Below are 13,671 nucleotides of genomic sequence, written 5' to 3'. Positions count from 1 at the left end.
ACCTCTTAGTTGGAGTATATACCAATTAAAGTTGAGCTATACTCGCTTTTAAGAAATCATAAAATGTGTTAAAAACCTAACATGAAATTTTGGGTTTTAATTAAAAAAAAGACCTTTGTAGTTTTTTTTTTTTTTAGAAATAGTAAAAACCAAAGACTATTTATGTTAATAGTAAAAATATTAATTCCCTATATTATTTGAATTAATAAATCTTCACTTTTAAAATTGATAAAAAAGAAAGACTTTTGATTTCCTTAATGGCCGAAGTTAGATCACACAACTTACCTTATCTTACGAGTCAAAGTTTGAAATTTATTTTCAATGACGGAACGAAGATGTCGCTGAAAGTTTAAACGACGCGTTAAAGAATGACACTTTGCTGTGGGCGTTAAAGAATGTCACTTTGCTGTAAAAAAGGATAACTAAAGAAAGGAACACGAAAATAAATATAAAGGTGAAAGTAGAGTTTATAAATTTGAAAAAAATGAAAAATAAAATAAGAGGAACCAATCATGTAAACAGAAATATGTACCTAAGTATATATTATGGTAGGTATATTTTGTTTTCAATTTGGTCGAATTAATGGCTTTTATTAGAGAATATGTTAAGATTGGACCATGATAAAGCTTTTTTTTTTTCCAATCAAATCCTTTCTCAAACGGGAAGGGTTTTTCTTTTTTAATCATATTTTGAGAAATCATAAAATGTGTAAAAAACAAAATAGGGATTTTTAGGTTTTAATTAAGAAAAAAAAAAACTTTGTAGTCTATTGAGTAAAAACTAAAGTCTATTCATGTTAATAGCAAAAATATCAATTCCCTATATTATTTGAATTAATAAATTTTCAATTTGATAAAAAAGAAAAACTTTTGATTTCACTAATTGTGGAGGTTAGATCACAGCTTGCCTTATTTAAAAAGTCAAATTTTGTAGTTTATACCATAAAATATCACGATTTTCAGATATGTTCATAATTACTTTTATAAAATACATTCATTTTTATAAATTTTATTAAAAAATATCTTCCACTACTTTAGTATTTTGAATCTTAGAATTGTGCCCAATAAAATTTTAAATTTTAAAAATATCTTATAGACGACTATATTTTCAATTTTATATTTAACAGTTCATTGAATTTTTAAAACATCTAAATGTTAGACCCTTGAACTTTCATTTTTAAGTCTATTAGGTCGTTGACTTATTTGAAATTTTTAAAATTAATCAACATAATAAATATAAAATTGAATTTTGTGTTGAATAGGTTTGTGAATTGAAAAAAAAAATAGAGGTGGCACATTTCAAGGACTATTAAACACAAAATTAAAAGTTTAAATATATATTACACAGTTAACAATTAAAGTTAAGTATTATTCAAATATTTTAAACATCAATTAAAATTTTTCTAACAAATTGTATGATCATCCTATTGTTTTTGGAATTTTTATAAAATATGTTCGTAAAATAATAATCTTAATTTTTATTCTACTAAAACTTTTTCACAACTAAATTTGAAAAAAAAAAATCTTAATTTTTATTATACAAAAACTCATTCATAACTAAATTTAAAAATTTGAATTTAAAGCTTTTAAAGAAGTTTCCTTAAGTAGTTAAACTATGATTATCATAGAGACTTCAAATTAAAAAACCTGGCTAGAGTTTTGAGAAATTATTAACAAAAATAAACTTGATTTTTAAATATTAAAAAAATGATCAAATTATTATTTAAAAGAATTAAAATTGACAATAGGAAAAAGTAGAATCCAAATAAAAAGATAAATATATACTCAACAGTTATAAATAATCCAAATAAAAACTTGATTTTATTTCATTATTAATGAATAACCATTTTGTTATAAAATTTTTTCTTTAAATTACTAATAATAATTTAGAGTTGATTTTAAATAATTACCGTATTGTTATGAAGTTTGTTTTTAGTATTTGGTCCTATGACAATAACTCGACTCATGGCTCTACCTTTTTTACTTGAACATCTTATATTTTGTCATACAATTGCTTGAAATAAAGATGTCAAGAAAGTGAGTGTACGAGATGAAATGAGTTGCATCGAAAGTTAGATATGTATTATCAACTTTTTTTTTTTTAATATAGAAACCAACATTGAAAATGCATTCATGTCATTCCAATTTTTTTATTTTATTTATAACTTGGGATTTGTTCATCGTTCACGGTTCTCGAATTATTATCGATAATGAGATTCAATGCGAAAATGACCATAAAACAAAGAAATTATAAAGGACACTCAGAATTCGCCAGAGAAATTACAAGCCGTCAGAAAAATGAACTTTAAAAGACTAGTGTTTTACCCCGTGCATTGTGTCATGGTTGTACATTTTTCAACCGTGCGGCACCATGATCTAAGCTCGACCATGACCAACCTTACTGGGAAACTCTAGCCCCAATCCACTTTTCGCGCCCTTTGTGGCTTCGTCGGACCTTAGACGAGGTTCTTTCTTCTTCGACTGAGCTTCAACTCACTTTTCCAACCATCTTGGTTCTCGGCCACTCGACCGTCCCGCTCCTACGATGAGGCAGGACCTTACCGGGATGAGTTCTAACCTATAACTGTTGGGTATTTTTCACATTGTGTGAAAAGCCCAACTTTAGGCACACATGGGCCATTAATGTTTTACGGTTTTTTTATATCTATATATATATTACTAACCTAGCCGGTCAACCACAATTGAGGAGAGAGAGAGAGTCTATGCACGCAGATCGAGGAGAGAAAACAGAAAAGAAAAAGGAAAAGAAATTCAATTCCGTACAGTGAAGTTTTTTGAACGATCGGAAGTCGATCCGTGGTCCGATCGAGGTGAAATTTTGACAGCGTGTTCGTAACACGAGCGTCTTCAATCTGGACGGTGGAGATTTCTTTTGGAGCTGCCTACAGTCAGATACAGTGGGTAGTTGGTGCCACTTTCTAAGTGAGATCTTTCTAATTTTCTTCCCCGATTTATTCCCTTTTGTTTACCGAGATTTATTGTCTCGAGATATTATTATTGTATGCCTCTAGTTGTTGCTAGGGAGAACTTGGTGTTCCCATTATTGATTATAGTGGAGATTTTGACTTCAGTCCGTGGTTTTTTACTCCTCACATTGAGGGGTTTTTCCACGTTAAAATTCCTTGTGTCCTGTACTTGTTTGGATTATTATTTTTACTTGCTATTTCCTACTAGGTTCACACAAAAGGGGATAATTGGTCCATAAATTTAAGTGTTTATCCCAACAATAACAGGGTCAGAACGAGCTTAAAACGCCAATCGGGTACAACCGGGAGATTCCTGCCGCTTAACTATGTCAAAACTAGCTTATCGGGTCCATCTGATGCCTCTAAGACCATTCCTGTCGAGAATCTAGTCAATAACGGGCTAAACGGTCTTACCGAATACTGCCGGGATGATTCCTGCTGAGATCCGGACAAGAAATGACTAAACTTGGCAACCGAGATGAGTCTTGCCGCCTACTGAGCCAAGACAAGCTTTTTCTCACTTATCGGGTGCCCACCGGTTTATACCTAGGATGCCAAACCGAGCATCGGGATGTCATCGGGCTTCATTGCTCACTTGGGCACGCATATTAAGAACTGACCCATGGACTTTTATTTATGTCGGGGCCTTCCAGACATCCAACCATCCGGACACTATCGAGGCACGACGACTCTTGCGCTCATGTCGTGTCGTTCGAGCATACCGTACCGCATAACGGCCCCTATGTTCAACCTCCAGCCCATGGCACGAGGTGCAATGCCGGCACACCCATGTCGTCCAACACTGTCCTTGAGATTCCTATTCTCGAAGGAAGATGCCCAAGACCTTAGTCTTGCAACGCTCGCCCACGCCATGACACACGCATGTGCCATGGGGTAGCTCACTCAGGCACAGGGCCCAAGGGTGGTGGAGAGCTGACATCATGCCTCCCCCTAAGGTACATTATAAGGCATTCTTGGTCTAGTAGGCGTGTACGTGCAAAGTGGCAAGGAGTCACTCGCCAACGTAGAGCGCACGTATGAACTCCGATTGACACAAAACTTGACGTGCTTGCATATCTCACTAATATGCATCTAACTCTAAAGCTGCTCGTCCAAACTCTCGACGGAACCCTAGCTTCTAGGGTCATGGCCCGGGGCCCCAAGTGGCCCCCGTTGAGCTTGTCACCGACACCACTGACATCGCCTTTGCCTTGCATTCTGCGTACGCCTTCTCTAGGCATTCTTGTGCACATCCATGGGGTGTGATAGGTGATGTACCATCCTCCTTGGTCGCATCACGGCACTTCTCTCTCGACCCTCAACATGGCCCGACGGGCGACATATGTATGTCGCCACCACTTGTCCACTATGTAGGCGTCACAACCTACTCTCTACTAGTATGTTTGTGACACATTGCACGCATGTGTTTTTTTTAATATTCAAAATGTTGAATAAAATGATTAAATATTATTCCGTTTAATTATTTTTAAAAATTAAGTAGGATTAATTTTATATATTCTTATCATGTAGTTTTATTTTGTAAATCATAAAAAATAAAAGATAATACAATTTTATTTAGTTGGTTGAATACTTTCATGAGAAAGTATATTATTAGTTATGTGTGTATTTTTTTAATTTAGTCTTCGTTAATTAAAAAGTTTCAATTTATTTTTTTACGTTTTACATTTTCTAATTTATTCTCTTGTAAGTTAAATTTGAGTAATGATAAATTTTACATGAATTGATGAAATTTTGGAGGAGGAAAAAAAATATAATTTTAGACGTTAAAGTCTCTAATTCCTCCCCAAAAATTTTAATAACTCTAGAAATTTAAAATTTTCATCTCTTAAATAATATATTTTCTTATATAACTTTTTGTCGACTCACTAAATATTTGGTCCGGTAAGTTTATACTTAGTCAATTTTAACCTTTATTGATAGTAAGAGACTAACTTAAAAATTTTATTGAGATCGGAGATATGCATTAAAAGTTAGATATCTATTATAAACTTTTTAAAAATATAGAAACTGCAACATTGAAACTTTAGTGGCGAGAGACTGATTTAATTACAAAAAAAAGTTCAAGATTCCACCATTCATGTTTTTTTTTTTTTTTTAGGGGATGAAAATGGATATTAGAAAAATCATAGCATTTTGAAAATGGAAACTCATTGAAATAATAAGAACATAACTAAAAAATATAATTAAACCTTAATGAACTTTTAATGGCCATTATCACAAATAGAAACACAAATCCATCCATATCATAAACATAAACACATAGCAAAGCAATAAGAAACAAAATTAAACATTTTTAGGCCTCACTTCAATCGGATGGGTAGTTGTAAGGAGGAACTTCCTCCACCTTGAAGGAAAAACTAATACTACTTGCAGGTGGGGTTAATTTGGTAATTTCAACTTCCATCCATCCATATGGTCTTTCTTCAAAACCTTTCACCATTCCTTGGACTGGATTTAAGGCTACAAACTGCGGTGGCATTTTCATATGAATTCCACGTCTCGGGTACAAGCATAATCGAATCGGGTTTTCAAAGATAGATGCGGATTCAAAGGATTTGAACTTGAACACCAAGTAGACTGCATACGTAGTTCCCAATGTCAGTGTTGTACAGAATCACGGTAGAGTAGATAAAAGAGATCCTTCTTCGATAGAGCCGTGAAGACCAACCACGAAGGCACCTTCGAAGACCTTCCAATCCACCGGAAGAAAGTTTAGCCACACAACGTCGCTATTAACGCCTGATCGGCAACTCCGACAAACAGCTGCCAATCGGCAAACCTCCTCCGTCGGAGGGACTCTCGGGTTTACCGCTGTCGTATCCGTCGCTCGTGGCTGCCGCCGGCAATTGTCGATCAGCAAATTTTTCTTCCTTTTTCACTCTTTTCCCCCACCAAATGATTCTCGTCTCTTTTTAATTTAGAATTTGAATTTTTTTTCAAAATCTTACCAATCTTTATTTATTGATTTTCTTTTTTTTCCTCAGGGATTGCCGTTATCTTTCTTTAAAGTTCAAGATTTTGATCAAATCTGACAAAATTTCAAAATTCATATCTCCATTAAAGCCTCTATACTAAAAATTTCAAATTTCATTTCAAATTCAAGATTTCTAAAAATAAATTTAATTGATTAAATATTAAAGTAATTATTTTTTGAAAAAAAAAAAGACTCTCTGTTTTTTTTTTTTTTTTTTTTTTTTACAATTTGTGTTTGTTACTTAATTTGATTGGAAAACTGTATTGTTTTTTAATAAGATATTTGGTATAAAACTTAGAGCTTTTTCCCTATGAATATCTACTACTTTTGCCTTTCTTTCTTTGTTTTTTTTAGTTCATTTCCTTTTTCCTAATCTTATTTGTTAAATGCTTTTTTTTTCTTTTTTTCCTTAAATTTTCAATTATAGTTGTTGAGTATATATTTATCTTTTTATTTTGATTCTACTTTTTCCTAACGTCAATTTTAATTCTTTGAAATAATAATTTGATAATTTTTTTAATATTTAAAAATCAAGTTTATTTTAGTTAATAATTTCTCAAAACTCTAGCCAAGCTTTTTAATTTGAAGTCTCTACGTTGACAATCATAGTTTAACTACTTAAGGAAACTTCTTTAAAACCTGTAATTTCCAATTTTCAAATTTATTTGTGAAAGAGTTTTTGTAGATTTAAAAATTAAGAAATTACTATTTAACGAACTTATTTTTTAAGAATTCCAAAAACAATAAGACAATCATACAATTTTTTAAAAGTTTTAATTGATGTTTAAAATATTTCAATAATACTTATCTTTAATGATTAATTGTCTAATATGTTTTTAAACCTTCAATTTTGTTTGTGTTTAATAATCATGTGAAATCTTTTATATTTTTTTTATTCACAAATATATTAGACACAAAAGTCAATTTTATATTTACTATGTTGGTTAATTTTAAAAAATGTCAAATGAGTCAAAAGACCTAATAGACGACGTAAAAATGAAAGTTCAAATGTTTTTAAAATTTAATAACTTATTAAACACAAAATTAAAATTTTAATAATCTATTAAATATTTTAAAATTTATTAGAACAATTCTAAGATTAAAAATACTAAACTTGTAGTGAAATATATTTTTTAATAACATTTATAAAAATATTGTATTTTATAAAAGTAATTATCAACATATCTGAAAATCATGATATTTTATGGTATAAATTCCAAATTTTGACTTTTTAGATAAGGCAAGTTGTGATCTAATTTATGCAATTAAGAAGATCAAAAGTCTTTATTTTTTTATCAATTTTTAAAAATGAAAATTTATGCCAAAGCGAGCATAGCTCAGCGGTAATTGGCATATACCTCCAACATTTATTAATTCTATAGAGAATTAATATTTTTGCTATTAACGTGAATAGTATTTAGTTTTTACTTTTTCTCAGGAAAAAAAACCTTCAAAGTTTTTTTTTTAATTAAAACCCAAAAACCCATATTCTGTTTTTTACACATTTTATAATTTCTTAAAATATGATTAAAAAATAAGCCCTTCCCGTTTAAGAAAGAATTTGATTGGAAACAAAATATTGTTTTTTTTTTGTGTGTTTTATAAGCATCCAATTTTAACATATTCTTGAATAATGAGAGATTAGACCAAATTGAAAACAAAATTATATACTTAGGTAGAGAGATAGTTAATCAAATTTTTTATTTTTCATTCGAAACTATCTATACAGTCTATTCTCCTCCATACAATAAAATTTGTTTGCATTTCATATCAACATCAATAATTTGTTTCGAAAGACCAGCATCATAGTTCAATTTTCCTCGAGATTAGAGGTTCGATCCCCAACATAGTAAAGTCGTATCATGTTTGTGCACCTGCTTCGTTGAGTGCAACGTTCTTGAAGTTCCTCCTCTTAACACTATTAAATATTTGACAATTAAAAAAGAGAGATTATATAGAATATTATATAGTTTCCATATTGACAAGTTTTTTCCATATTAGAATATTATACCTAAGCAAATCAATAAATGACATAAATTTGAGTTAACACAAGATATTTAAAATCATGTCAGATAAATACTCAGCATCAATTACGTAAAATAGTCAAATTTAGATACTAAGTACATAAGCAAATCAATAAATGACATAAATTTGCAGTTACGTAAAATAGTCGAATTTAGATACTAAGTACATAAGCAAATCAATAAATGACATAAATTTGAGTTAACACAAGATATTTAAAATCATGTCAAATAAATACTCAGCATCAGTTACGTAAAATAGTCGAATTTAGATACTAACTCGAGCACATAGCTCAATAGTTAAAGATATTTTTACTTCCACCAAAGAATCCTAATAGTAAGTTCCAAGTTCCAACCCACATTTGAGATTGGAATTTAACATCGATTGAAATGAGCTTGAAAGCGATCTCAATTCAATCTAATCTTCCAACTTCCAGTCAGACAATCATGTACACAAAATAAAACCTATATTTCTTCCTAAGAGAGGCAGAAGACACAACAGAATCACTCTGTAACTTGAAAACTATCATTTTCATCATCATCAACTCCATGGAAGAATGGATCAAGAAGAAGCTCCGCCGCGGACGGCCGTCTCCTCGGCTGCCCAATGCACTTGTCAATGAACCTCTTCACTTCACCATCTGCAACTTTCTGCATCGCCGCCGGCCGAATTCCGGCCGACACCTTCTTGTATATCTTTGCCACATTCTCACATTCAGTGTACGGAATCTCCAGAGTCACCATCTCCAGCACACACAGCCCAAACGAGTAGATGTCCACCTTCTCTGTGTAATCCTCCTCGTACAGCTCCGGCGCCATGAACTCCGGCGTCCCAATCACTGAGTGCGCCGAGTGGCTCTTCCCCACCGTTGCTGCCAGCCCCAAATCGCCGATCTTCACCTGTTAAGAACAGCATCAGGTGAAATCTATTAGCTTAATTTACGAGTGGATTTCGCATGAGAGTGGAAGGTCTTGTGTTTAGAGATATCATAAAACAAGTTTTATTCAGATGATAAGCGTGAACGTAGCTTCACGACATCCACCCTCTTCTCTGACGTTAGAGGTTCAAATCCCTACCATACTTGTTTTACTAAAAAAAAATATCTATATTGTTATTTTTTATCTAATTATTATAAATAATCACTAGTTGAATTGAGTCATATGCTAATTTCCAAAGCTCATATGAGCTTGATATTTGTTATGCTCTACCCTTTAAACTTCAAAACTTCTGCTAATTTGAAAACTATAACTATTTTGGTCTCTAAATTTTCAAATTTCTATTTTAATCCTGAACTTTAAAAAAATAACATTACATCCACCTGTTGTTTTCCATTCAAAAGACCACTCGACCCACCAACTTATGTGGCTTCAATACATGTTTCTATTATTTGTCACCGAATTTCTGTCTTCAAGAACCAATTTACGTGGCTGCAATACATGCTCACGTTAATACACATCCCCCGAAACCATACTATCTATTAGCCAAGAACCTTAGTTACTAACCAACAAACATCTATCTTCTTACTTACCGCCACTCAAAATTCGAAGAAAGCTCTTTAAATATTGAGAAACAGAGAGATAATATCTGGATACTAACAACCAGTTCTTAAATATTGTTAATTTGTCGATTCGTCAAAAGCGAAACAAAGATAAAAACGAAAATGATTAAATTGTTTGGCAAAAGTTTGAGCACTGAAATGAATTTATACCTGCCCAATGTGGCCGTTGACGAAGACATTGCTGCAATTGAGATCTCTGTGGATGATACAGGGATCGTGAGAATGCAAATAATCCAATCCCCTTAAGATCTGCCTCGCCCATTTCTTCACCGCCTTGATCGAGACCTGCCGGTGCTTTTTCCGGTACTCTCTGAGATTCCCGCTGGTGCAGACCTCTGTTATGAAATTTAGGGTTTGGTGTTCGCTGTCCCGCCACACGTCGTACAGGGCGATGATGTTGCCGTTCTGCAGCGATCGGAGAAGATGAACCTCCGAGAAGAGGCGGTCGATCATCGCCGGATCGCGGGCGAAGCTCCGGAGCTTGACCTGGTTCCACGCCACTTCGATTCCTTCTTCCTGATCGAATGCTCTGTACACTTTCTTCACCGCGCCGGCGCCGAGCAGCTCGCTGTAGCGGCCGTAGCGGCCCGTGGGATCCACCTCCACGAACGGCTCTGTCTCCGGCTCCGGCTCGGAGGAGATTGTAACCGCCGCCATCTGTGGAAGGAAACGAAAACGCCCAATTTGGGAACATTGTTAAGCCCTCTTTCAAGTTTCATTGAGAGGAGAATCTCTCTGTTTTCCAGTTCATCACACAATTCCATAAATTAGAAAATACTATTCATATACATGCCTCTGCGTTGTCTCCTATTTTAATCCCAAATTTAGAATCTATTAGATTTATTTCTTTATCATTTAAAATTTGTAACAACATATTGTGAAAAATCTCATATATAATGATTTAATTTTTTAATTATGAACATATTTGATCTGTGGTGATCTACCCATATAAGACTTTTAAACGATATGACAATACAAGTTGGTTACACATTAAAGTCTAAGGTCCGATCGCTATTTAAGCAGAACTAAAAAAAATATAATAGTTGTAACAATGATGACATTAAAATTTAAAATTTTAATTTAGAATGTAGTTTCTTCTTTTCTTTTCATATTCATTGTTTCATGAATATTAATTCTTAGATAGAAGGCTTTTTTTCTTTCTGGTTTCAAAGAACATTAGGCCCACCATGGTAGTTAATTTGAAAGTATAATTGTATCAATTTTATAGTTTTTGAGAGATTTAAGATATAAGATTTAGTGTTTTAGTTCAAATAACTTTTTCTAGAAAGAGTGGTGGTTTACGCATCTGTTTTTAGATGCAATTAAAAGGAAGGAGTCTATAAAAATATAGTTTAATTGCAATAATTAAGCACAATCTTGATGAAAGGTGAAACCCAAACTTCACTCAACAGTCAACAATCAAAATACTAGAGAGAGATTGAGAGGCGTATCTAAAAACCTAAAAAATCGCAGAGCTCAACAGACGCAGATAAAATCAAAATTCTGCATTAACAACAAACAAAAACCTTCCAATCGAATAAAAAAAAAAAATTCAGAAACCACAGAAGAATGCGCCATCCGAGATTCAAAATCCCGGCCGGATTAAATGTAGACAGAAAACGCCGAATCAGAATGAGAAATCAAATCCATGGATGATCGAAGAACCGGAACTTACCTTGAACGACCAATGGAGCGATCGAGCTTCTTTAGCTTCAATAGCGGAGAAAATCGCACCGGCGAAAAAAGGGAGAGAGAGCCAAAATCTGATTCAAGAGGAACTAAAAATCGAAGCAAGGAATTAAATTAACAGAGAAGAAATTGGAATGCGGAATCGGGAATTTATAGGAGAGACTGAGGGAGGAGAACACGGTGGCTTCTGGGATTGGCGAGTCAACTCGGTGAAGAAAACGGATTTCATGGATAATTAATTTACACTGTGATTAGGAAATTTGAAACGTTATAGGATTCCCAATTCACTTCAAACTCTTATATATATATATATATTTTTTTTTATATTTTTATATATTCCCTAAAATGTTTGGGAAATATATTTCTACAATGAAAACTAGAAGGTGTTTAATAGGCATTTATATTTTTAAGGTTAAATAACATTAAAGTTTGTAATGATTTAGTCTTCATTGTTAATATTTTTGTTAAATTTATTATATATTTAGATCAATAAAGGGATAAAAGATCAAATTTATTTATAAATTACAAAAATTAAATCGTTATATACTAAAAATTGACGCTTAATTTTGATGTGAAATTTTCGTGTTAGGGACTAAATTATTACAAATTTTAAACTATACAGACTAAATTGTTATGGAATAAATCGTTATGATTAAAAATTCAAAAGCTAAATTATTGCTTTAACGAAAGTACAAGATCAAATGTATTCTAATAGATTTAAATTAAGTTTGTATTTAAACAATTGAGGATTATGTACGAACATTAATTTTTTTTAGTACAACATGTGGGTTGAGCGATCGAACTCACAATCTCATGGATGGGAAGTATATGTCAATTACCGTTGAGTTATGTTCGATTTGACTACGAACATTAAATATAACGAAGCAAAAAAAGATCAAAAATAGAAAACTAAAAACGAAATAATTATGAGTAATTATTTTAAACCCTGACTAATAACTAATGAAATTGTTTGCACCCAAAATAATTAATACATAAATTAAGGAACTCACACAGAAAATAATTATCAACTATTTAATAAATAAATTATTAATTTTAAAAAAATAAATTTTAACATGACAAAGAAAAATAAAACTTTTAACAAATTTTATATGTAAAAAGAAGGAATAATTTAACAAATAATATTCTGACAAGCAGTTGACTTTCAAAGTTCAAAGTCAAAGATTTTCTGTTTTTAATAGACTGTTGACTGTGGAAGAATATTATATCTACAAGCAATATCCTGCTTTTAATTTATTTAAAAAAATATGAAACATTCAAATACTTATGAATTGATCCATCTAAAAGGCTTAGTTTATTTTAAAAGAATGATAATACAATAATAAAAATGAAAATTTTTATTATCTTTAGTTGTATAATTAAAATTTAAAAATGGGTGAAAACCACCTCCAGAACCACTCATCTTAATTACTTTTCAACTATATTGTAATATTTTAATTGCTTTTCAATAAAACATTTATTTGAGATAAAGGGAACTAATGTCACTTTGGGATACATGAGTGCTAAAATCTCTAGTGGCCCCTTGCAAAAGCCAAGTAGGGATTTGAGATGACCAAATTAAAACACGGCTACTTTTGGGCTTCATAGGCTAGTCTATGAGCTTCTAAATTAGCCCTTGTTAGAGTATACACAAAGGAAACTTCACCAAAGAGGAGAGCTCATGGATTTCTTGAATCCCATATTTAATGATATTTTCAATCTCACCAAAGATCATCGTGATTGGAGAGAGAGTCACGTTCGAGGATCAACTGCCTGAGATTGAGGTGAATGACTAGTTGAATGCCTTCCAAAATTGCACGAATTTTTACACGGGGTGAATAAGCAATGAGAATCTCCATTGTCAATGATGCAACAACCTCATCGTTCTCATTTCAACACAGAATTTCCACACCCATTCGTTGAAGCGAGAAATGGTAGGCAACATTGATATTTAATTTTAACCCAGCCCCGACGAGGAGGCTTCCATTTGCTATCTTTGTCAGTTCTACTACACGTTCGAGTAGCCAATTGTGTGTTATACTTATTTCGCTTCACATCTTGGAATTTCTTCCAGGTACGAGAAAATCCATGCACTCATGAAGTAAACGTCAAGGATTTTGAATTTCAATCATTCCATAAGGATCAGTAGGCCACATAAGTTGTTTTGGGGTGAAAATCGTACTGCCATGTGGAAGACAGACAAAAGTCCAACTTAGAAGGTCTTCCCTGGTGGTCGACCTGAGGAATTCTCTGCTGGCCGACGTGGAGGTTTTCCCTGAATACCGACCTGAAGGTCTTTCCTGAGGGACCTCATCAAGGTCTTCCCTAATGGCCGACCTGATGTCTTCTCTAGTGATCGATCTGAAATTCTTCCCTGAAGGCCGACTTGAAGGTCTTCCCTAAGGACTGACCTCATCAAAGTCT

At 32.6% G+C, this 13,671-nt stretch overlaps 1 protein-coding gene across 1 annotated transcript; it reads right to left on the bottom strand.

Moving 5' to 3' along the window:
• Positions 1-8,251: 8,251 nt before the first annotated feature.
• LOC111010350 (Protein kinase superfamily protein) lies at positions 8,252-11,484 on the bottom strand. The gene is made up of 3 exons (XM_022283719.2): positions 11,237-11,484; positions 9,712-10,218; positions 8,252-8,902 (listed from the first exon to the last, which is right to left on the bottom strand). The coding sequence occupies exons 2-3, from the start codon at positions 10,216-10,218 to the stop codon at positions 8,507-8,509; spliced, it is 903 nt and encodes a 300-aa protein (XP_022139411.1). The 5' UTR covers positions 11,237-11,484; the 3' UTR covers positions 8,252-8,506.
• Between the last annotated feature and the right edge of the window lie 2,187 nt (positions 11,485-13,671).

This window comes from Momordica charantia, assembly GCF_013281855.1.
Source record: "Momordica charantia cultivar OHB3-1 chromosome 11 unlocalized genomic scaffold, Mcharantia_2.0 BLBB01000011.1, whole genome shotgun sequence".
Taxonomy (NCBI): domain Eukaryota; kingdom Viridiplantae; phylum Streptophyta; class Magnoliopsida; order Cucurbitales; family Cucurbitaceae; genus Momordica; species Momordica charantia.
Note: the sequence above shows the minus strand (reverse complement) of the source record. Positions and strands in the feature narration are given on the sequence as shown.

Bases quoted from the DNA above. Each gene is read 5' to 3' on its own strand.
- LOC111010350 (XM_022283719.2), bottom strand. From the start codon at position 10,218: ATGGCGGCGGTTACAATCTCCTCCGAGCCGGAGCCGGAGACAGAGCCG. The intron at 8,903-9,711 runs GTATAAATTCAT...TGTTCTTAACAG, and splicing joins TCAACGGCCACATTGGGCAG to GTGAAGATCGGCGATTTGGG.